Source organism: Vanellus vanellus (genome assembly GCF_965231255.1).
Source record: "Vanellus vanellus genome assembly, chromosome: 2".
In the NCBI taxonomy this organism is placed as follows: Eukaryota; Metazoa; Chordata; class Aves; order Charadriiformes; family Charadriidae; genus Vanellus; species Vanellus vanellus.
Window position 1 is genome coordinate 148200355 of NC_138906.1, and position 25343 is coordinate 148225697.

At 40.7% G+C, this 25343-nt stretch overlaps 1 protein-coding gene across 18 annotated transcripts in view; it reads left to right on the top strand.

Moving 5' to 3' along the window:
• Positions 1–229: 229 nt before the first annotated feature.
• RIMS2 (regulating synaptic membrane exocytosis 2) overlaps positions 230–25343 on the top strand; it is a gene marked incomplete at both ends in the record, with an annotated part of 495649 nt that continues 470535 nt past the window's right edge. For all 18 annotated transcript variants that reach the window (XM_082499090.1, XM_082499111.1, XM_082499112.1 and 15 more), the window contains one exon: positions 230–399. In XM_082499090.1, coding sequence (XP_082355216.1) covers positions 230–399 — 170 coding nt within the window. The remainder of the gene's footprint in view (positions 400–25343) is intronic.

The following is a 25343-nucleotide window of genomic DNA, read 5'->3' on the forward strand; positions in this document are numbered from 1 at the left end:
TCCCCGCTGCCCCCGGCGAGCCGGCGGCCGGGCGGGTGGGTTGCGAGGTCGGGGCCGCCGGCCACCCCGCCCCTCCCCGGCGGGGCCGTCATTAGGCTGCCGGTTGATTACAGGGTATTGATTTGTATGTGCTTCTCCCGGCGCCGGCGGCGGCCGCTCCCGCTGGTGCCGCCGCGGCCGCTGGAGTTAGGGCAGCGCTTCCCGTCGCGGCGGTGAGCTCCCACCAAACATGTCGGCTCCCGCCGGGCCCCGGGGCGGCCCCGCTCCTCCTCAGCCTCCTCCGGCTCCTCAGCCCGAGATGCCCGACCTCAGCCACCTCACGGAGGAAGAGCGGAAGATCATTCTGGCCGTCATGGACCGCCAGAAGAAGGAAGAGGAGAAGGAGCAATCCGTGCTCAAGTAAGGGCGGGCGCATCCCTTCCTCGTCCTCCCGGCCCGCGGCCGCCGAGGTCTCTTCCCCGGCCTCGGGGGGCGGGAGAGAGGAGCCGGGCGGCCGGGGGGCGGGCAGGGGTGTCTCTCGCCGCCGGCCGTGCTCCGGCGCCGGGGCGAGCGTGGGGCGCGGCGCGGGGGGCTCCGCCGCGGCGGGAGCGGGCAGAGACGGGGCCGGGAGGCCGCCGGGCCGGCAGGGCGCCGCGGCCCGGGCTCGCCCCCTGCCTCAGCCGCGCTCCGCCGGGCGGGCGGCGGCGCGGCGGCTCCGGCTCCGCACGCCCCGGCGCTGGCGGGGGCAAGGCGCCCAACATGGCCGCACAGGTGCCGTTCTCACCCGGCGTGTGCCATCAGGGGGAAGGGGGGGTGGGTCGAGGCGGCGGTTGGCGCCGCCGGAGGGGGCGGATCGGCGGCACCGGGCCCCGTCCCGGGGGCGCGGCGGGCTCTGGGCTGGCGGCGGCGGCCCTGTCCGGCGCTGCCGCGGCCGCCCGGGTCGGCGAGGGACCGGCGGGGCCTAGGCTCCGGCCGTCTCGCTGGGTGGGTTTGCCACAGCCGCCATCTTCCCCCGACAACGTGTCTGCCGCCCGCCCCCGCCCCGCTGCTCTTTCCAAGCGTGAGCCCCGGCGCCGGGGGAAGCGGGGCGCCCTGCCGCCCGCCCGGCGCGGCCACGGGAGGCGGCGGCGGCGGCCGGGCTCCAGCCACGGGAGCTGTCCGCGGCGGCGGCGGTCGGGATCCGACACCGGGAGCTGTCCGCGGTGGCCGCGCTCCAGCCCCGGGAGCTGTCCGCGGCGGCGGCCCGGCTCCAACACCGGGGGCTGCCCGCGGCGGTGGTCGGGCTCCAACACCGGGGGCCTCCCGCGGCACCGCCGCCCTGCCTGCATCCCTTCGCGGGGCTGGGTGGCCCCGGCCCGGCGGCGGGGGGCGGTGTCTCGTCCTGCCGCTGCTGCCCAGGCACCGGGGGACGGGGAAGCGTGAGCGTTCCCCTCGCCCTGAGCCCGAGCCGCGAGGGGGAAGGGGGTCGTGTTGGAGGCGCGGGGGTCCCGCCCTGGCGAGCGGCATGGGGGGGTCGTGTCCTTCCCTGGCCTGGCACCGAGTAAACTCAAGAAAACTGTTCTCCCTCCGTGGCGGAGCAATCACGCTGACTTCGAACGGCGTAAAAATAAGCAAAGCTACTAGTGTCGTGGACATGAGTCATATGAGTGCCGTGGAGCTGAAGCGCTAAGCGTTTTTTTTTTGTACCAAAATTAGTATTGTGCCTTGGACACATTAACCGCAGCTATCCCTTCACACTCGGTACCTGGAAGCTCTCTTCTGGGCTTCGGTTGCTGACTTCGGAAGTCTGTTTCCAAGATTCATTGCATTATTGTTAGTGTCATAATGAAAACTTCAGATATCACTTGTGTGACAGCTACTAAACTGTGAGGTGATCTCCTAAATACATTTCAATGTCTGTTTAAAAATATACTTTATTGGGTGAACATTTTGAAGAATGACAGTGTAATATGGACAGTGGAAATAAAGTGCCATACCTCATTTCATCACTAAATAGCTCTCAGTCTCATGCTATACAATTTGCTTGCTGTTGTAAGTATCACATTTTATTTTAAAGCAATTTAAACTCCCTCACATTGCTAAACTGTGTGGCATATCAAAAAACCTGCAAATTTTTGCATAAAATTTCTACACTCTTAAAAATCATTAACAAAGAAGGAAATGGAAAATTATTCAAGTTGCAGTTTAAATATATAGTAATAGCATTACAATTTTGAAGAAGGCTCCTGGCAACTTGTATTGTGGATGATAATATTTATCATCTAATAAAAAGTATGATTTCAGTAATGATACTAGGATCAACTGTTAAGCTTACAAATGAAGAATAAACTGTTTTCAAGTAATGACAAGGTAAAAGCAACTTAAGAAATGAAACAGAACTGTTTTCACTGTAATCTTCAGAATCTTGGAAGCAGACAATAGACAAAGGAAAGGTCCTCATAAAATCTAAACTGTACAGTTCATGTGGGGTTTAGTTTCTCATTGCGTCCCATTAAAGCTTTGAGTTCTGTGTAAGCCATGAGAGAAATGCTATGGTGTAAAGTTTATACACAAAGATAGCCTAAAACAGCTCTCTCAGGGAAATGCTTTTGTCAATGGAATTTGGAAAGACGGCCCACAATATTTTACGGGATACTGAGAAGTCATCTGGTGTCAGATGAATAACTCACCAGTTTATTTTTTCTTAAAGTGAAGTGGCTCCTTGAACCATCAGGTACATGTTTATTCTGAAAATATCTACAGATTTATTAAGCACAACCCTCCACCGAAGTCATACCAGAGCTTGTTCTGCATTTTTAGGTAGATAATACTGGGTTTAATTCTCTTGACAGATGTTTTCCTTCTGTCAAGAGAAGAGAAAGAAGAAGAAAGAAAAAGCCCCATATTTATATGAATGAACTACTGTTATTTCATAGAGATAGATACAGAGCTAAGTCATGCAGTTTTTGTTCAAGTGTAATTCTCCTCGAAGGCAAGCTCCTTTTGAAGTGGAAGGTATTTTTGTCTGACTAAGCAATAAAATTGTGTCATTTCATTCCATGGAGAAATAGGGGAGGATAAAAAAAGATGCCGAAAACAAGAGTTGATATTTAGAGTTGATATTATCACAAGAACTGTTCAGATGTTGTAGAAAGGGGCAAGCATGGATTTCCTCTAATTTTTTTGATAATTTATGGTAATTTGAGTGTCAGTATGAATGGCTAGTCCCTGGGCTCTACTTCCTTTCTCCATTCTATTTCTATTTTGTGCTTTTCAAATTCTTATGCTGTGCCCATCACTGTGGTATTTGAGCGTCTTCCAAAAGTGCATTAAGTAGTGTGACTCACATCTGTAATGTGGACTATTTATTCTTTTCCTTTCACTCCCTGGGGTAAATATGTGTGGATTTAAAATAGATGCATAACTTCTTCTCCTTATGCCTGTTTTACTCTTTTTGGGGAAAGGAAATGCAGATGGTATTGAGTTGTAATCTGTAGCAATAGTGATCAGGTCAGCATGAATTCTTGCCAGGATTTGCTGGAACATGATGGCGTGGAAAGCAGAAGCTTTCCAGATTTGCTCTCTCCTTTGGCCTGGTTCGGTCTGTGAGATACGCCTAGCTACAGTTGTGCACTGTGTTCCCGTGGCAGAGCTTCGCTTTTAAAAGGAGGATGGGCAGCAAACTCTGCTGCTTTGACCGTCTCTCTTCAGGAATTTTTGGGACCCTTGGAGTGCATTTTGAATGTCATGTACTAGGAAGGTGCCTTTTTGACAAGGTTATTGAACGTATATTTTGTGTAATATTTAATATGCATAATGCATGGCACTCAGAGTGAATTTATGTCTGTACACTCAAAGTCCTTCTCTGCTGTTATAGGAATATTTACATATTTTCAACTTTTATCTTCGTGGGCGTTCTTCTTTCATGCATATAGAATAGAACTTTTGATGACGGCTTTTCCTTTACATTATGCACATCCTTCTTCTTACAAGTTCTAGTTTTGTGTGTGTCAGCTTTCTAACAGATTTTAGATAGCGCATTTCCTCCATACGGATTGATTTGTGGGATCAGTCTTGTGGTTTTTCACTTTTCTTTTGTACTTTATTTCTATATCAAAAGACTGGCTTGAGAGGATGCACACAAAAAAAAGATTTGTGGAAGATGCTAGGATGCTGCCGTTATTTGTAAAGACTTGTGTTTCAGCCTGTGTGATGCGCATATACACTTTCCTACTTGCAGTATCATGAGTTTCCAGCTCTTTTGCCTAACTATTCTAAAGATAAAATGCTCTCCTTGTAAAGTCAGAATCACAGCTCTGAAAATACAGGCATTTCAGCTTTTCACGTATGGACAGTTTAGCCTAGTAGAAGACGATTTCCCAAGAGAAATTTCATTATAAAATCATCCAGCTTTTCATGTATTTGTGAAGCATCACAGGTTTACTATGAGGTCCTCATAAAAGATCTCTTTTGTATGTGTATGTGTGTGTGCAGCTGAAATCAACTGGCATTGTCATCTGCTTTATCCAGGGGGAGAAGACAGATGGAAACATGGTGGGCTAGTGAGAGAATGGTGGCTCTATGTTAGCCACCAGTGTCGAGTCCAGAGTAAGTTTTAGGAAGGCACAACTGACTGCAGCCTTACGTGTACTCAGTTGCTGTGTCTGTGATTGCACAGCCATAGTAAAAATTGGGTAGCCACACTGACTGAAACAAAATCCCTGACAAGCAGACCTCAAAGAAGGTAGACTGCGTGGGATCTGTATGGCACCGTGGGTGAATGAGATGTGGGGCAGGATGCTCGGCTTGGGGGAGAGGAAGCAATAGATTGATGGCTGTGAGTCACAGCAGTGTAAATATCCGCCTCACAAAGCTATTGTACTGCTTTATAAATAATTATCCTGGTTTATAAATAATCAACTCTGTTTTCTGCTGGTTTAAAAGCAGTGTGTGTTTAGGGTTTGGGTTTTGGGGCTGGAGGGATGACAGAGACGTAGGTGGTGATTACTGGCTTTGGTTTTTGAAAACAGAGATATATGTATGGGAATTTCCGAAGTTTATAGGGTAATACAAAAAGATTTGCTTTTGGGTACATAGTAAACTAGGACTCCAGACAATGTTAGTTGTTTAAGTTATGCTTCTGTAACTACATTGCGTTTTGTCTGAATCTGGAGTGCTGATCAGAACAGCCCATTGCTACACCACTCATGATTTTGCTTTTGTTTCTATGTATTATAAAATAAAATGTGGTCAAGGTGCCTTTAAAAGTAATAACTTCATGCAGTGTAAAATAAGTGATAGTGATAGTTATACAAAAAGATACAGTTGAGGAAGACAGCTGTCCCTTTCCCTGCCCTGTCCTGCCCTACCCTCTTCTCTGCCCTTTTCCCTTCCTCATTCTCTGCTCCCTCCCCCTTTCTTTTTTTTTAACAATTTGTACTGCTTTTGGGGCCTCTCTCAAAGTTGTCACCATTCCTTACTGTTCTCTCTTACCACATGCTTAGACATTTTGTACTGTAGATGATACTTGTCAGGATGTTACGGCTTGTACCATTTGCTCTTCAAGAAGACCCAGTGTTTACAACTGTTCTCTAAAGCATCCAGCACACTTTTGGGCACTGTCTACAAATAATAGCAGTAGTGCTTCCTCTTAGTGACTAAGCAGAATGTATTTGGAGATTATACAGACTGGCAGTTACACTAATTACTGGGCTTGCTAATGTTAATGTTGAGTAAAATTTCAGAAGACTGCAGCAGTGCTGATGTTCCCACATTCAAGAAGTGCAAGCAGGATGGGCTGGATGTAGAAGGGCCTGACGTCATATGGGGCCAAAAAATTGAAAAGCTGATGCGGGATTTAGTTACCAAAGAACCCCCAAAATAGATATTTAACACCAGACAGTATGTGCTTTCTGAAATCTTGTGAAATAAATCTGCTTTTGCACTTCTTTGGAACAAAAAGAAGAAAACATTTATTTTTACATCTGAAAGACAAGAGCGTCAATCATAATTTAAGGGGCTGGGACTGTATCCTAGAAAGCAATGACTGGGTGAAATTCAGTGGTCTCTGGAGGTGAGGTTAAGGCACTGAATGGTCCATTCTGGATTTCGTCTGCATGCGTCTGTGAGCTGGGTAACGTCTAAATATGTCAAATAATTGATTTTTCCATTGAAACAACAGCTTAATTAGTGTATATATTCTAAGTGCAAAAATACACAGAAGTGATAGGTTACTACAGAACTAATATAAAATGTGTTTTTATCCTGCCAATGAAGTTTTAAACTACTTGCAGCATATTCAAAGTTCCATAATAAGGAGGAAAAATTAATATAATAGTGTGAACTTCGAAATGTAATCCGGTGGAATGCCAAATTAGCCGTGTATATAAATGCTCAGTTTTTATCTGTAAGGTAGATCTGACAGTCTTGGGAATTTTCGGCAGCTGAATGTCACCGCTCACCCCTCTACTTTACTGGCTTCCTTAAAGTTTGTCATATTCGCAGTCAGTTAGAACATTATGAAAGTTTCTACATCCATTAGGCCCACCTTTTCCAGGAAGGATTATTTTTTTTTTTTTTGTGTTGCCATCATTCCTTTTCCCCTAGTGTCTTCGCTGATGGCTTTTTTGACAGGAACCTGGGGAGATAAAACCCAAAAGAACGCAAGAAATTATGAGTTATGATCTTTTCTATAATTGTTTGATTGCAACAGACATTACACCTTAACAATGAGCTTTGGGTGGGGATGATTTTTTGAGTTAAGATTAGATCATGTGGGCTGTCTTAATCATATGTCTTACTATATCATGGTTAATAGCTACAAGTTATCATAGAGAACCAAATTTCTTTAAAAGTGGGCAAAAGTGAGACTTCTTAATTTAAACTCATAAGCAGGAAGAATCTCTTTAAATACTAATTGTTTAAAAATGGCATTCAAAACCAGTTGTCTTTCAGACAAATTAGTTCATATTATAAATCTTAAGTTTAAATCAAACCACATTGCTTTCAGTGCTTACTGAGTTTAGATTTTGTCTCTTTTGCAAGACTACGGGGTGTAACAGGAGGAACTGTTACATCCTTGAAGTATAACTGTCTGTTGAGGGTGTATTATAGTTTATTAATAAGAACAGTTTACATCTAATCTGGCAGTGCTTTTGTAAACTCAGTAAACTCCAACAACTGCATCTTGTGATTTGTTAAACTCCGGGTAATGCAATAAAATTGCAGAACCAGTGCTGTGCTGAAAAGCTGCTTCTGCATGATATGTTGTGACTGTTTCCTCATGTTGTTGCTCCAAGATATTGTCTTGAAGCTGAGATTATAAAAGTTATTGTAACAATACAAGATCGAAGAAGTTGAAGTTGCATTGAAGAAGTTAATACGAATAATTTTTGGAGAGTAAGAGTTCAAAATAATTTATAGTGTTCTCTGCTGTTTTCATTGAAGGTGGAAGACAGTTCTTTTATAGTCTTAAATTCAAATATCAGCTGTCATCACATTTCTCTGCCTAAACATGTTTGCAGAGTGATCTTAGTTGTATTTCAATAAACTGAAATCAAATTAATGCATTTTGATAGGGAAGGAGTTTATAATAGTTGATTTTATATTTCTTTGGGAATTCTGAAGTTTTGATACGAGACACTAAAGAATATCTCTGATTTAGACTTTAAACTCTTTTATTAAAACCACAGTGAGATATCCTGTTCATTCTAGCAGGAGCTAGCAAGAGCTGACTTGTGTTTCAAAAAAGCCCGACTGCTTTCTATTTAGAAAATTTACAAAGAAAATCTTTAAACTTTTAATAAAACATAAAAAAGTTATTTCCTTTTTATTGTCTCTATGGGGTTCGTTCTTTCCTCTTAAATGTCATCTTAAGTTGCTTAAACTCTTCCTGATGGCTTATTGTTTCTCTATTTAACATAAATATTTTTGAGGTGAATGGTTTCTTACAGCAAATATTATATTGTATTTGTACATAGATTATCTCACAGGTCATATAGCATTGCTAAGTATTTGATATAACGCAGCATTTTGGTTCTATGTATTTGTGAGGACAGTCTTTCTTTAGAATGTGTATTACCTTAAGCATATAAGGGACATCAAATGTTTTTACCTTTAAATAAAAATGTGAGTTAGAAGCAATCAGCCTGTTTTTGAAAATATTTTGCAACCATATTTCATGTAACTTTTCAGAAATAAGTACTCCCAGGTGTTAACAAGAAATCTTTTTCCATATAGAATTTCTCTAACTCTTGGTGCATTTACACATCTTTCTCTTTACAGAAAGGATCGGTGTAAAGTAATGCTTTTAAAGCTCTTTAAAGCCCAGATGACACATACAATAATAGAAAATAGGGTTGGTTGGGACCTCAAGAGGTCTTCCAATTCATCCTTTGCCTTGAGGTATGACCAACTATAAGGTAGCAATTTCTGACGCTTATTTGTCTAATCTAGTGATTCCCAGCTGTGAAGGCCCACCTAGCCAGCTCCATGGCCAAGGCAGGGACACGTAACAGACAATACACAGAATTTGAGCTAATCACCTCTGTAAGAGCTGTGCAGCCTACATAGGAGAAGTGGGCCAAACAGATCTTAGGGCAAAGCTCTTAGATCCAGTAAGAAATTTTTACAGTTTTTTCAGATGGTAGTTTACTACTGAAAGGTATGGGAACAACAAATCCAACTACTGATCAAACCAGGGATGGAGATTGCTTGAACTCCCAAGGTAATTTGCCAAAGTTACTCAGTCTCATTATCCTTACCATTAGATTTTTTTCCCCTGCTGTTAACCCTAAATCTCTTTCCTGCCGTTTGCTACTTGCTCTGTCCTCAATGGGAATGCAGAGCAGTGTGTTACTTTTCTGTTTGCAGCAACTTTTTATGTATTTCACAGATGTGATCATATCTCCTCCAGTAGATTCTCATCATCCCCCTTCTGTAGACTCAACAGGTCATATTTTCTAGACTTTTGGCCGTTCTTGTTGCTGTTCTTTATATACTTTCTAACAGATCTTTTTTGAAATACAATGTTCAAAACCAGACACAGTATTCCAAACAAAAGTGTATGGGGAGAGCACAAGGGTAACACCATGTGTCTTGCACAGAACAGTTTCCTTGTACGGTCAGTGTCATGTATGTTTGGGTTTTTTTTGTTGTGATATGGCATTATGGACCATGGTCAGCTTGTGATTTGCTGTACCTTCAACACGCTTTCCTGCAGAAGTGCTGTTGAATCAATCATTTCATGTTTTATATTTTGAAGTTGATTACCTCAGCTATGCATAGTGTTTGTCTTCATCCCCATTGAGTTGCATTCTGTCTGTATCAGATGCCTCTTATGAATTTTGCATTAGAGTACTTAAATAAAATGCACAAACAGCTCTTGAAGCAAGAACGAGGATTTGCCTCTAGAGAGTATTGTAATCACAGAGTTTCTCTTGCTTGTCCATACATTCATGTTCCTGACTGCACAGTTGCACAGCTTCACTGGTAGAATGCAGAATAATTTTATTCCAGTTTTGCCCATAGCTTGTTTGTTAGGGAAGAGAGAGCTGTGTTCAAATCTCCTCAAGCTGAGAAGGGTCTACCATGCAGGTCTTGCACCTCCTTGGAAAGATATAACTGCTACACTATTGTAAGGGAAATGGTTGCATCCTTTGCTATATTTAGTCAGTCCGTGGAAGCTGTTGGCTGACTTACAACACACTTGACACGAAAGTTAAGATCCCAAAGATACTTAATTAGTAAGGGTCTAATGAAAATAAGTAGATGGGTAGTAGAAAGGGATTGTCCACACTCCTGATTGCGGAAAAGTCTGCTCGCACCATATTACATACCAAGGAGTCCTTATAGGGGATAACCAGCCATAGACATCAAAATAAATCAATCATGAGCTGTGAGTCCTCAGGAAATCAGACTTCTTTAGGCTCAGCACTCATAGAACTGCTTGGTTAATGAAAATGGTTGCCTTGGGTTTGGTATCTTTTTCATTCCTGCGTTACAATATTTAGAGCTCGGGTTAAGGATTGAGCTCAGAGAATCTCTGGGATTCTGACTAGATGTGAATATCTGCAGTGTAAGACATCTACATCTGAAATTGCTTAGATTCAATTTAAAGCAAATGGAAATAAAGAGGTGTCTTTAGAATGTGATCCATCTCATCTTAAATTAGACATTTCAAACAGGCCAGATGAATTGCAGAATCCATTTCTGGTTATGGCCTTAAAAAGAAGATAGAGTGAACGTGCCAGACAGAGGTCTACCCTGTAGACATCTTGAGCTGGGTAGGATGAGTTCTGGCTTTGAGCATAACTCTTCACTATTTGGTCTTATAGGAATGCCATAGCCATTTTTCCTACTGGCACTGACTTTTATGGTTATCCAGATTTCTTTGGTTTGTCAGTCTGAATCTTTTGCTTATATTTCAATCAATTATTAATTAGGGCATGCTCATTTATCCATATGTTTACTATTTAAGACTTAGTGCTGGGAACCTGAGTATGTTTCCCTTCTAGTCCAAGGTTGTTCCTAGGACTTGATGTATCTTCTATACTAAATTCAGAAAGCCTGTGAAGAATGAGATCTGAAAGAAGATTTTGGAATACAACATCTTTCCAGCATGTGGGATTAAGCAAACCTATCGATAAAAGTACATTGCAAAGAAAATCTTCACATGCCGTTTACCAAGAAGAATTATTAGTGCATATTTTAAGCCAGAAGATAGAATCTCATAGCTGAAGCTAGTCCGATTGATAGATGAGAAGTTACAAACACAGGATTTGTCTACTACTTGTAAACTTAAAAGAGTGTAACATTAAGACGCAAAGAAAACTCTATAAACTCATTTTTAAGTTGATAATTTCTTTCCACAACTCACACACCATCTCTCTTTTGCCATGTATCAATGCAAATTAGAGAGATTTCAACATATGCTTTGAACATCTTCTATGCTTTAGGGGTAACGGTTTTAAACTGGAAGAGGGTAGATTTAGATTAGATATTAGGAAGAGATTCTTTACTGTCGGGGTGGTGAAACACTGGCACAGGTTGCCCAGGGAAGTTGTGGCTGACCCATCCCTGGAAGCGTTCAAGGCCAGGCTGGATGGGGCTTCGAGCAACCTGGTCTAGTGGGAGGTGTCCCTGCCCGTGGCAGGGGGGTTGGAACTAGATGACCTTTAAGGTCCCTTTCAACCAAGACCGTTCTTTGATGATTCTATGCTTTGAATTTCTTCTTTTCCTCATTTAGCCATTGCTTTAATAATATTTATTTAGCTACAGTGTATTTACAAGTTGATAGGTCACTTTTGGTGGAAGCCTATAAAAACATACTATGGAATTGCTGTGCATTCTGAATTCAGCACTTTCTTGCTTTAACAGCCTGGATAAACAGGTATCTGTGGAAGATCTGTGGTGTAGAAATCAAATATATTTTTGCTGAATCAGGCCCTAAGTTTGGGAGCATGGGTTTTGATTCAGCATGCTTTCATTAATTTGGTTAGTCATTGCGATTATGATTCATTTCATTCTGTGTAACTGACTGCTGCACAGTAAGTGACAGCTGAACCATGTATTATCTAACAGCTAGAAAAATAGCATCACTGTCACGTTTAGAAGGCTGAGGATTGTACTTTTATTGAACACGTGCTTTGTACTAAAGTTAAAATGCTTCAGGAAAATGTTACCTTTTCTCAAACTACTTGTAGCGTTACAGGTTTGAAGTAGCACAGCAAACAGTATGAACTATTTAAGAAGAAGAACTTAATTTTAATTTTTGAATAGACTCAAGCTTCTTGTTCTGATAATAATTTATTGGCTTCTTGGATTGGTTGTAAAATTATGTGTGTGGATGCTTTGCTGATAGTCTGGTTTACATATAAGTGTTAGGGTTGAGAACCTAAATTTAACCGAATGGGAAATATTTCTCAAGTGCTGATCATAGAATCATAGAATGGTTTAGGTTGGAAGGGACCTTGAAGACCATCTAGTTCCCACCCCCCTACCAGGGGCACGGACACCTCCCACTAGACCAGGTTGCTCAAAGCCCCATCCAGCCTGACCTTAAACACCTCCAGGGATGGGGCTTCAACAACCTCTTTGGGCAACCTGTGCCAGTGCCTTATCACCCTTAAAGTGAAAAATTTCTTCCTGATGTTACTTCTATGCTAATATATATCACATCAGAAGACATTTCAAGTGAAGCAGTAATTTTAATTGTTCTGCTGAAATTTACCGAAAATGCCAGGAAGATTCGAAAGTTAGCAGGTTGTAAAGTTAAGAAAAACCCAATATGATTGAAAGAAAATTGTATTTTTACCTGGTATCCACATTTCTTTTTAAAAAGTGTATCTTCTGTGTTTAAAAATATGTCAGAAAATTCAGATATATTTTTTCCTACCCTGTTTATGGATTATCTGAAAAAATGCTGTATAGGGTGCTGTAAAGGCACTGAGCCAAGAAAAGGTATTTTCAGGGTAGAGTACAGAGAACGTACTTGGTATTTGAAAGCGTTGGATTCTTCTGTCTGCTTGATATCTGAACATGCAGGTGGCCAAAGATGAATGGAATTTAATGGACTATAGCTGAGCGCTGATGTACATTTATATGTTATGAATTTATTTAGGTGTGGTAGGAAGATAAGTGTTTTTAGCTACTTTGTAGTGTTTATTTGAACACGTCTTTCGCAAAATTTACTGTGTTCTTGTCTAAACTTTGCACTGAGTTATATATTTGAAAAGCCTTTATAACACAGGCATTCTCTTGTATAAAAGAAGATTTTATTTGGGGAAAGAAAAAATAAACAGTTAGATTTTTAACTATTAGTGTGAGTGGTTATATTTGTTCTGCACAAACAAGAGTGATTATAATTGTAGAGTCAGACCATTATCACACTGACACTTATGCCCCAACTTAACTTCTCAGACATAAATAACTATTTTTTAACTAAGTAGGACCAGTTATTTGCAAGTAAGAGATTCGTTAGTTAAAAAATATGGGTTAAAATACTGCCTTTTTTATAATTCATAATGTTGCCTAATAGTACTTTAAAATAATAAAAAAAAAGCATTCACTGAAACTGGAGTTTTCCTATGGAAGTTGAGTCATGGTTCAATAGTTAAAAATTGGTTTTGGTTTTTTAAGTTTTTAACCATTGTGCTTATAGAGAATATATAATACGCTTTGCAAATGACAACGTTTACTCTTTTAATAAGAAAGGATTTCCTGAAAGTTTACCAACAAAATTAATTAGTGCAGTGGGTCATTAAATGAGTAAAGGCACTGTTGTATATTTTTGTTGTTGTTATTGAAATAATTGAATAATATTCTCCTAATTTTATTCCTAGGTTAAATAAGGAGTAGTTGAGAATTGCTAGCATTTTTTGTCACTCTTCCTAACCACAAAATTTTTCTTTAACAAGGGCTTAGGAGTGTTTTATTATAGTAATCCATGAAAAATTTGTCTTTCAAAGGGGCTGCTGTTCCTAACGCAAGTAAGACTAAGCACTTCCTTAATAACGGTGACCTGTTTTAAAACAGTTCCCACCTCCCATTGGCACTGCGGGGTGTTCAGTAAGGCTGGCTGCAAGGAAGATGGTGGCTTGAGTTAAAAGAGGCAAATTGCCATTAAATATCTTCTATCTTGGACATAAATAACTTTTACTCAGTATTTATAAAGTTACTGAATGGTTTTATCATGATGTGGAAGGAGGTTTATACAGGAGCTCTACTGGTCGTTTCCATTGCTTAATATGTTTGGTCATGATTAGTATATGTTTCAGGGATGATTTGAACATCTGCATAATAGTTTTTATATTTACATTACTGAAATGTATTCTAGCCTTAGTTTCAGTTTAATAAAGTTTTTCTTCAAAAAATTTCTCTGTGTGTGAAACAAAGGGAGAAAAGGATTGTTATTGAACTCTTGCCCATTGACCCGATTATCCTTTGCCTTCTAATTCATAATTAAGTTCATAGTGCCATAATAAATGAAAACTTACCCAAGAATTTACACAGAAATAGATTCATAGCTAAAAATTGTATCACTTATTTTTCTATATGGAGTAAGTATTTGTTTTGGGTTTACATGTCCAGGTGTTGGGGGTGGGGGGTGGGTGCTGCAGGGGTGGCTTCTATCGGAAGACACCAGGAGCTGTCCCCATGTCAGACTGAGGTGGTTTCAGCCAGCTCCAAAATGGACCTGCTGCTGCCCAAAGCTGAGCCCATCAGTGACACTGGCGGTATCTCTGCGATAACATGTTTAAGAGAAGACAAAAAATGCTGCACAGAAGCTGTGAGAGAGAGGAGTGAGAAAACTGTGAGAGAAACAACTCTGCAGAAACCAAGGTCAGTGAAGAAGGAGGGGGAAGAAGTGCTCCAGGCACCGGAACACATTCCCCTGCAGCCTGTGGTGAAGACGATGGTGAGGCAGGCTATTGTCCTGCAGCCCACGGAGGTTAATTGTGGAGCAGATATCCACCTGCAGCCCATGCAGGACCCCACACTGGAGCAGGTGGATGCACTTTGAAGGGAGTTGTGACCTCGTGGAGAGCCCATGCTGGAGCAGGCTCCTGGCAGGAACTGCGGCCCGTGGAGAGAAGCCCATGCTGGAGCAGATTTTCTGGCAGGACCTGTAGCCCGTGGTGAGACCCATGCTGGAGCAGTCCATTCCTGAAGGACCCCATAGAAAGGACCTATGCCGGAACAGTTCTTGAAGAGCTGCAGCCCATGGGAGGGACCCATGTTGGAGCAGTTCATTAAGGACTGTATCCCGTGGGAAGGACTCCATGCTGGAGCAGGGGAAAACTGTGAGGAGGAAGGAGTGGCAGAGATGAAGTGTTAGAGACTGACTACAACATCCATTCCCCATCCACATGCGCTGCTGGGGGGGCAGAGGTAGAAGACTCAGAAGTGAAGCTGAGCCTGGGAAGAAGGAAGGAGCGGAGGGGAAGGTGTTTTCAGCTTTGTTTTTATGTCCACTATCCTACCCTATTAGTAATTGGCAATAATTTAAATTAATCTTCTCAAAGCGGAGCCTGGTTTGCCCATGATGCTAATTGGTGAGCAATCTCCTTGTCCTTATCTTGACCCACAAGCTTTTCCATCTTATTTTCTGCCCTGTCCTGCTGAGGCAGGGGAATGAGAGAGTGGCTGGGTGGGTGCCTGGCAGCTGGGCAAGGTCAACCCAACACAGTATTTTGCAAATATATTTGCAAGCACTAACTTGAGTCTAGTGACACCACTCTTCCCAGGAAGAGTTCCCAGGTTCCCTGCAGAATCAACAAAGCAAGGGAAAGAGCGGCTTTTCCAGAAGGCAGCTCTGAGGGGCTAAATTCAGCTCTGGATCCCTGGGTAGTTCTCTGCTGTCACTGCAGCACAGGCAGCTCCATTGCCACCCCACCTGCTCCTTCCTGCCTCCGTGACACCATCATGGCCCTGGTACAAGTGTCTGCTGATCTGTCAAGTGAAACTGCTTCAGCGAAGTTAAGCTGATGAAAAATATTTTCCCCTTCGCCATTTTGGCAGAGCATTTTTTTAATCTACAAAAATGAACTGATCCGGTTTACTGTACAGTCCCTCAAGCTGCTGAGCTAGCACAACTGGGGCTGGGAGAGATTAGCTACAGTACTTTTGGAGCTTCTGGGAGCAATGGACTTATTCCACCTTTATTTCCACAGTCTGCAGTGACTGGCCATGTTGCAGTCGTTGAGAAAAGCAGCAGTCAACACTTATGAAATCATTTCTGGTTTTGAAGGTGCCGTTTGAGGTCTATGAGTGGATACAGCCAAAATTAGTGTTCAGAGCTTTTCTCATGAAGAAAACAAAGAAAATGTGCATAAAGTTTTGCTGTTGAATAACCGGAAGTGGAAGACAATTGCTGCTGTTAGTTCAGATAGAATTAGGTTTTGTGTCTCTGTATCAGACAGTGTATGCAGGTTTTTTTTCTCAGACACTTTTAAAACTCTGATTTTCTGACATAATGGACTAAGTTTGTTCAGCTCATAGGACATGGCAAGAATGGAGAGAGGAAATACCTTAGATGAAGCTGGCTAAGTGAATGGGCTCTAGAAAGCTGTGTTGTTGCATTTTCCAATGTGATCTGGCACATAAATAATGAAAGAAGTGTAGCAAAGGCCCTAGTTGTAATTGCTGCACACACAAGCTTTTATATTTTCACAGGTGACTGGACACTCTTTTTATTATGTAAAATAATGGGAGAGCTGCTTTGCCCCTAGTATTTCAGTTTTTGTATGGAGATAAGGTCTTCTGATTGCTCAAATTATCTGATGGCTTTGGCTCTAAGTTTGTTTGCAATTTACTTGAAATATAGGCTGTACTGATATTTTTTAAAAAAATGGACATATAAATTATTTTGTTGTCATTTAATCTGTTATTAAAACATCATTTTAAATAGTGAATCCTGTAGATGACAACAATTATGATTGAATTTCAATATGCCAGGGTCATGAACACGTGAACAACCAAAAGTTTGTAAGATTACACAGAGAAACGCAAAGCGTGAGCTTACCATTGCTACTGCCTATGCCAACACATAAGAAAAAGACAGACGTTGCATCAAAACATTTTCTTCTAATTGTAATAAAAATAATTGATTCTGCTAAGTTATAGACTTGCAGACTTGTGCATCTGATATGTAGCCTCATTGGCTTAATTGAATTTTTTGAAAAAATGGCTGAGAAATACAGCAATTAAAAATATCACCAAGCTAGCAGCAATTTTCTGAATGCCTACGGTATTATTTTTAAGCAATGCTATATTTAGAGGGACATTTCATTCTTTCAGAAGAGAAATAAATCTATTAGGACTTGGACTATTATGTAGGACTATTAAATATTCACATATTTTGTACTACTTCGTTGCTAATATTAGCTCAGTATTCATTGAAGCTATGTTCTACTATTGGTTAGAAAATGTTGTGTTGTTGTTTTTTTTTTTTTTTTCCCCCTCTTGGATTGCTCTAACAGTCGTCTTTGACCTGCACTTTATTGAAAAATAAAGCAGCTGTCCCCTTTCTTACGCCTCCCCTCTGCTGGTAAAACTTACTATAGAAGCAATATTTTACTATGTTAACATACGTTGCGCCCCCAAATGAGTGTGATGGTCCTTCTTTCAGAACCAAAGCCCACTTGCTGCCCCCAAATATGAATAAATTATACATTTTTAAAATGCCATATTCACTCAGAAACCAGCAATTTTATTAAACCTGACTTCATTTTGAACAATTTTTCTGTAAATATCAGACACAAATTTCTGGAGGACATAGTGGGCTTTTACTTTTTCACAGGTTAATATTCAGACTGTCTCGGTGGCTGGTTGAATAAATGTCCAGTGTCTGACTGGATCACAGTGACTCCATTACTGGTTTGTACTGCTGGCTCAAATGCTTGTGCTATTGTAAAATGAAATGCTAAAAGGTCCTTCTTCCTAATGCTGTATGTAAAGAAGATGCACTTATATTAGATGTTTCTCTCTGTAGAAAATGAGGATGGAACTTCAATAGAGATCTATCTGGGATGATAATGGAGTTATTCTGAAAAAAGGAAGATATTATGGAGGGCATGTTCATCTTAACCAAGACTTTTTTTCCATCCAAGAAGTGATATATTTATTCCAGTGCTCCAAATATGTTTTAAATTATATAAGTGCTAGTTTAATATTTTTAATTTTACTTACATTTAGGTTATACAAGACAGGATTTTCCAATTGTTCTAATTTTTTATCCATTTTATATAGAAAAGTGTTCTGGGAGATGACCATTTAAATCTGTCAGTCCTGTCAGTCCTATAGATTTTAATACAGATTAATTTTACATTATACACTTTCCCCAACTCATTTTTTATGGATGGATCTTGTAAGAAAATATTTGGGTTAGACCATATCACTGGCAAATAAAACACTTTATTGCTTTTTTGTGATGCTTTCCTGAAAATTTTCTTTACATAATAAAATGATTGAGCCTGATTTTGGTTTAACTTGCATTCTTTTATTCTGTTATAAGTCTACTGATGTCGTTAGATCACTTCTGATTTAATCTTATTGTCAAAGAAAAAAAATTAGGCCCATTATTCCTCATCATTTATGTCAAAACCTATAATGGCTATGCGGGAGTGAGAGACTGCAGACAGCATCGCTCCCCTCCTGTAGAAGTTAAGCAGTGAATTTGTAGTTCCTGAACTGGCGTTGCTGCCTGTGGAAAAGCAGACAAAACAGCAACCTGAAGTGAGGCATAGTCCCCATCCTGGGGAAATCTTGAAACAAATAAAACCCCATTCTGTCACGCTGGAATTGTATTCTTTAGTCTCATAAGACTTTTACCGTTTTCACTTGATACAGACAACCATATCGTATTGTCCTCATCACCATACAGGCTTCCGAATTTTCTGACATTTACAGTTAATACTGCTTGAGCTGGAGGTGTATGTATTGAAAGCATGGATTGTAGATTGGCTGCTAATATTTTGCTGATGTCTTTATTATTCTTACACAGTAAAGGGTCTTCTGGTAATTTCTTCAAAGATTGATAATGTTTTCTCTTCATAGAGGTGGATAAAGATCGTAACGTCTAGTGTTGCACTAGATGTAGCTAATCATAGAATCATAGAATGGTTTAGGTTGGAAGGGACCTTGAAGATCATCGAGTTCCAACCACCCTGCCAGGGGCAGGGACACGTCCCACTAGACCAGGTTGCCCAAGGCCACATCCAGCCTGACCTTAGACACCTTGAGGAATGATGCCTCAACAACCTCTTCCAGTGCCTTACTACCCTCAAAGTGAAAAATTTCTTCCTAATGTTTAATCTGAACATGCCCTCTTCCAGTTTAAAGCTATTCCCCCTTGTCCTACCACTACATGCCCAAGTAAAAAGTCCTTCCCCATCTCTCCTGTAGGCCCCCTTTAGGTACTGGAAGGCCGCAGTAAGATCTCCCTGGAGCCTTCTCTTCTCCAGGCTGAACAGCCCAAACTCTTTCAGCCTCTCCTCATAGGAGAGGTGCTCCAGCCCTCGGATCATCCTCGTGGCTCTCCTCTGGACGCGCTTCAGCAGGTCCATGTCCTTCTTCTGTTGGGGACTCCAGAGCTGGATGCAGTACTCCAGGTGGGGTCTCCCGAGAGTGGAGTAGAGGGGCAGAATCACCTCCTTTGACCTGCTGGCCACACTTCTTTTGATGCAGCCCAGGATACGGTTGGCCTTCTGGGCTGCGATCGCACACTGCTGGCTCATGTTGAGCTTCTTGTCAATCAGCACCCCCAGGTCCTTCTCGTCAGGGCTGCTCTCCAGCCATTCCCTGCCGAGCCTGTATTTGTGCTTGGGATTGCCCCGACCCAGATGTAGGACCTTGCACTTGGCCTTGTTGAACTGCATGAGGTTGGGCCCACCTCTGCAGCCTGTCCAGGTCCCTCTGGATGGCATCCCTCCCCTCCAGTATGTCTACCTCGTAAAACAGCTTGGTGTCATCGGCAAACTTGCTGAGGGTGCACTCGACCCCACTGTCCATGTCGCTGACAAAGATATTGAACAGTACAGGCCCCAGTACCGACCCCTGAGGAACGCCTCTTGTCACTGCTCTCCACTTGGACATCGAGCCGTTGACCGCAACTCTTTGAGTGTGACCATAACTCTTTGAGTGCGACCGTCCAGCCAGTTCTTTATCCACTGAGTGGTCCATAAGTGGATAAAATCTGTAAAATAAATACAGAAAAATGAGACACTTTGCCCACTAATCCCTAGCAAGAGAGTAAAATGACAGTTATCCATTATAACTATTGAAATTAATCAACCTATTCACTGTGCCTGTTAAAAATGAACTTACTAATAATGAAGAAGTTAGCAAGCCTTGTAATGTCAGCACTTCTTGTGTTCGCTGTTGCTTCAAGAGTTTTTTCCTTTCTGTTTTTTTGTTTGTTTGTTTGTTTGTTTTTTAAATCTTGAATACTTCATTAATCTCACGCATCTTTGGCTACTCTGTACCTCCAGATATTTTTTTGTAACATCAGTGTGTGGAATACAGACAGTGTGAAGGTTAGCATTTTAGTAAACAGTGAAACTACAGTACATTCCACAAACACGATAAAGCTTTGGGGGTCAAAGTTCATGCTACATGTGTAGCAAGTATTGTGCTTGCAATAATAAAAAGTACAGGAGTTGAAGGAAATTGCAACTTGATATCTACAGTTATGACATCATCTTGTATATAGATACAGCTTTAGGTTTTTATTTGTTTGCAGTAGATAAAGGGAGGACAATAGGGCTTTCAGTGGTTCTCATTCTCTCTTTTTTACAGCCAGTTAACTATCCTTTAAAAACATGCTCACTATTTGGGTTACTTGAATCAGTTTTTATACAAATTTTTCTGGAATCTAAAAATACTTGAAGAATAATTCTAATTTAAAGCTAAAAGAAAGCTATTTAACTAATGAAGTGCAAAGTAGAAATTATACATGCATTTGTCTAATATTAAAAATCTAAAATATCCTCTGTATGTGTGTATATATGATTTTTATGAAAAATGTCAATTATTTTTGAAAAATAAGCAATAAAAAGTCAATATCTTTTGGGGTCTCATTGAGAAAGTCTTTCTGATTGAAAGTTTTTTACTGCCTTTGTTACATTATAAAACACTTTAGCGCTATTTCATCTGTAGTAGACAATACGTAAAAATAGATGTCTTATTGTTTTGAATTATCTTTGTCCCGATATCTTTCTTCTAGCACTTTTTGGTAGCAAATCCCTATATGTCTGTTGCTAAAGGAATACATCTTCATGGGTGTTAACAAAATTAACTCATCTGTAGTTAATTTATCCAGTTTAGTCAAGTAAGAATCAAAGTACAGAAATTTGAAAAGGGCGTATTTAATTAATGTTATTTCTAACAGTTGGCGTTTGATAGCTGAAGGTTTTTTTTGCGCCGTCAGCTGCACCATTTCAAACTGAAGTGCTGTTTCTAATTTGCTTGTGACAGACAGCCGTGCCAGTCAAAATGCGAGAGCCCGGATGCTATCAGTTTCTGTTCATTTCCTTATTCACTTTCTTGCTTTGCTACAACCTACTTGTGCTCTCTCAATCTGTCAGACACACTTAAAGGAAGTTGTAGTCTACATTTCTACAGTAGTTTTGTTTTCCCATGTTTCCTTATTTTAATAAGCTGTTTTATCCAGTTTTAGTTAGAGCAGATTGATCAGAAGATGGATGGATTGAGTCAAGGAGCCTGTAAGAATGACACCGAAATGCTGAACACAGAGCGAAATCACCCAACTCTGTTTCTGGCTGTGTGCTGAAGAGGGATAAAAAGCTTTTTTCAGGGCCAGGAAGGAGGCCTGCAGCAGCTATGTGGGTGTTTCCGGGCAGAGGTGGAGAGGGAGTTGACCTTAACACTTGTTAGCAAGTTTTGGGATTGTCTGCACTCTCACAAAGAAGGAAGTGATTAGAAACAAGAACAAATCTGACTTAGATTATCCCTTTGCACTCCCAAAATACATTTTCACAGCCTTGAACAAATGTTGCCCCTGAAGCAGCACAAGTAGGTTCTGTTCCTTTCTCTGGGCTTTTAGTAAAAATAGAGCAAATGCGGATCATCCACGAGACTCATATCTTAGTGTGTTCATCTTTTGTCTCTTTCCGCTTCTGTTATTTTCTGTCCTTGAGGAAGGATGTCATTATTGGAAAAAGTTTTCAATGGGAAGGTAGGCCATTCGTTTTAAGGGGCGTATGAATTTGAGCTCTGTCTAGTGGATGAAAATAAATAGTTGTAAAACTTGTGTTTCAAATTGAGAATGCAATTCTCAATATTGAGGATCCAAGAGTTTCTCGGAACACATTTCCTGATACGTGTCCCAGTTCTCTGGATCCAGGTGTGCAACTCAACTTCGAGGTTTTACTCTGTAATGGCACAAAATTAAAGTCTGTACCAATTCCCTCTAGTTTCCCTGTGCACTGGTTTCCACAAAAAGGAAGCATTGCCGTGGGCATCAGGTGAGAGCTATGGCACACTATAAAAAATAGCTGTTTCGGATGATTCAGAGGTGAGGATATCTGAGTCCTGATGTACAATGAATGATTTAAGTTCACCCTAGGTCCTATCCTGAATTCCATTACCTGCAGTGTGCATTGCATTGTAGTATCTACTATCTATGTAGTATAGCAGCAAAATGTAGTTTTTAACCTGCAGTTAATGTTTTTAACCATAGCGTGTGTGATGAGGTGTGTTCTCCCAGGTTATTCTTGTTTGACAAGGAGGTTGCTGAATTTTATACAAGTTATTTTTTCTCATCCTTATTAGAAAAAGTTGAAGTAGTCTGATCAGGAAATGATTAAAGCATGAATCAGAGTGACAGTGTCCTCATTTGAAAAGAAAAAGTGCAGCCTCCTGGATACTTAAGGTTTTAAAAACGCTCTTTGCTATCAGTACAACTGTGCCTCCAGGAGAAATGAAGAATCCAGTATGACCCCATGACTGTGCACTTGATAATCATTTCACTCTTAATAATCTAATCCGTCCATTGTAATGAAGCAATTAGCTCGCTGTGCCCCTAGCTGTAGTCTAATAGCGAATAATGGCATTTATTCTTATTTTAACGGTTTTACTGTTGAATACTATTAGGTGGGGTTTATTTGACCTGTCCTTTCAGGCCTCGTACACAGTAGAAAAAATCTTTTTATAAGTCAGGCTATCTGTTGTGAGGACATTTATGATGGATGAATTTAGCTCACTGCCATAAATTTCTTTGGATCGGAAATAAAGGTAATATAACACTGGAGGGAAAAAAAAGGGAGAAAATAAAGAAAAAAAGGGCAAGGAAAGGAGAAACCACAGCACTAAATCTGGCTGCTATTAGTTCCTCTGGTTTCATTTGAAGTGATCAAAGAAGTGATCTGTGACAAAGTATTACTCGTTCCTGATCTTGTCAGCTAGCCTCAGAATCTTCTCTGTATTTTTCAATTTCTTTTATGGTCTAACGCTCCATTTCAATATAGGTTATCTTTTTAGGGCTCTCTGTTTAAAATGGGAACAAACATTCCTTGCATATTTTTAAATTGGATATGGAAAGATTTTATTTGATGTGTAATATTTAAGGTTAAAATATATCTATTTTGACTTTGCCAGAACTGGGTAGCACTTGGTTTTTTTTCTTCATTCACTGTTTCTCTTCCAGACTTCCTTTCACTCTCTTTTTTTCTTTTTTTTTTTTTTTCCCCTGCAGTGCTTATTCTCTGTAAGAGCCTTCCATGACACAGGCAGGTTTTGTCCAGTGCAACTGTTATTCTGCTCCTACAGTGACTTTTTTCTTTGTAGGAATGGCATGCAGTATCAGACATGGCATTCAGGAGATGTGAGGAGAAGGCAGGCAGAGGGAAGACTGTCTGGGTTTTGTTCAGTCTAACTGCTGAAAGGCAGATCCAGGTGGAAGGTGACATTAAAAAGTTCTTGAAAGGAGAAAGCACCTTTTTTGTGTGTAGACTTTTCAAGTTTTCTTTAAGGTTTTATTTATTTTCAAACTCTACCAATAGAATTTCCTACTGCAGTGTATTGTGCAGAACAACTACAACTGTGTATGTTCTTGTGCGCTCCTTGGCTTGTTTTAACATCCTCAGTAAGGTCTGGGTGTACTCAAGGCTTCATTAGACCTTCTCAACTCTTTGTTGGGATTTGCATGTTCACTGAGGTAATGAAAAAAATCTTTTCAGATTTTTTCAGGATTTTTTTTTAAGTACTTTCCATGTGCTGCTAGAAGCCAGACAAGTTTTGATATCTGGATTCTGCTGGGAGAAACCAGAATTTCTGCCAGCTCCTCTCCCCAGCTCCTTGGCAGCCTCACTGGCAGGCTGGTGGGAAGCCGTATTCTGCATCCTTTGAGTCGTTCAGTCCCTGGTTCTTCAGCAACAGAGACAGCTGGGGCTTCCAGGACCCTTAGTTCTGGGCAGCATGTCAGGTGGCTTGTTTCAAAACCCAGACTCCCGATTAAACTAGGTCAAACCCAGTAATTCAACTTTGTGGCAAATTTCTGAATTTTTGGTGCTCATTCTTCCATAAAATGGAATCACTGAGAGGCTTGAACCTAGTATTTTCCTTTCCTTACGTGGATTTTGAATGTTCTCCTGTCTGGATTTTTTTGGTATTTCAAATGAACGTAACTCCTTTCTCTCTTTTACCTTTCTTTCTTCAGTCAGTTACAGAAAATTGTTACAGAACGATGTTTATGCCTTAAAAGTGCTCTCACAAATATGAATGAAAATATTGAATCACGGAATCACAGAATCACGGGAGTTTTCAGAGTTGGAAGGGACCTCTAGAGATCATCTAGTCCAACTCCCCTGCTACAGCAGGAATTGTTAAGAATGTATGATCTTGTATGATCATACATCTTGTATGAATGTATGATCATGTTTCTTGAGTAAGAACAACAATTCAGCCCAGCTAATCTGTACAGTGAGAGATTATTAACTCTGATTACCTTTCTACTGGGGACCTCAATCTTCCAACTAACTACTGAAACTACATAAAACAACAAAATTTTCACCCAGAACAGGCATACAATATTAAATTGGTTTTGTTCTATTTATCTATTTGATCAAAATCACTTGTTGAACTAATGCTTCATCATTGTATGAATCTGACAGCATAGTGGGCTAAACCTCTGCTATAAAAACTCTGATATTACCTATATTCTATAGTGTTTAGATATTATTTTCTGTGTATTCAGCACAGCCAACAAACAAAATGTACTTCTAATTATTGTTATCACTTAACAAATAGCCTTCCATTGTCTCATTTAGAACAAGAAAATTGTTTAACTCCTCAGAAAACTAAATTAGTCCCAAGCTTAGAGAATAACAGAGAACAAATTTAATTGCCTACCTTTCCCTATTCTTCCTTATCTAATTTGTATTGTGAGCATTTGGGAGCAGCTCACAGGACTTTTGTTGTTTTAGAAGTGCATGTCTACTCTGGATTATGCTAAAATTTGTAGTAACTATTTGCCTTTCTGCAAGTTTTGTTAAAATGTAACTGTGAGTGACATTCCCCAGAGGAACTGCTCTTAAATATGCCTTTTTGCTTTCATTAATTTTTGGACAACGCAGAAGAGAGCTCATGCTGAGAACATAAAAAGAGGCAACAATAAACATTTATAAATGAAACAGAATAGTAAATAACACTTGGAACTAACACCAATTTCAATCTTAAATCTTTGTTTATGAGTGTCTTTAAATGTAATTGGTGCTAATTACTAATTCAGACACATGGTGAATTTTTTTTCTTCTTCCGTTTATCACCAGATATTATTCAGAGAGATTAAGATAAGAAGTAAGCAGTATTTCACACTTTCACCTGCTTTATAGGTTGGGGTTGGTTTTTTTGGTCACTGTAACTGTCAG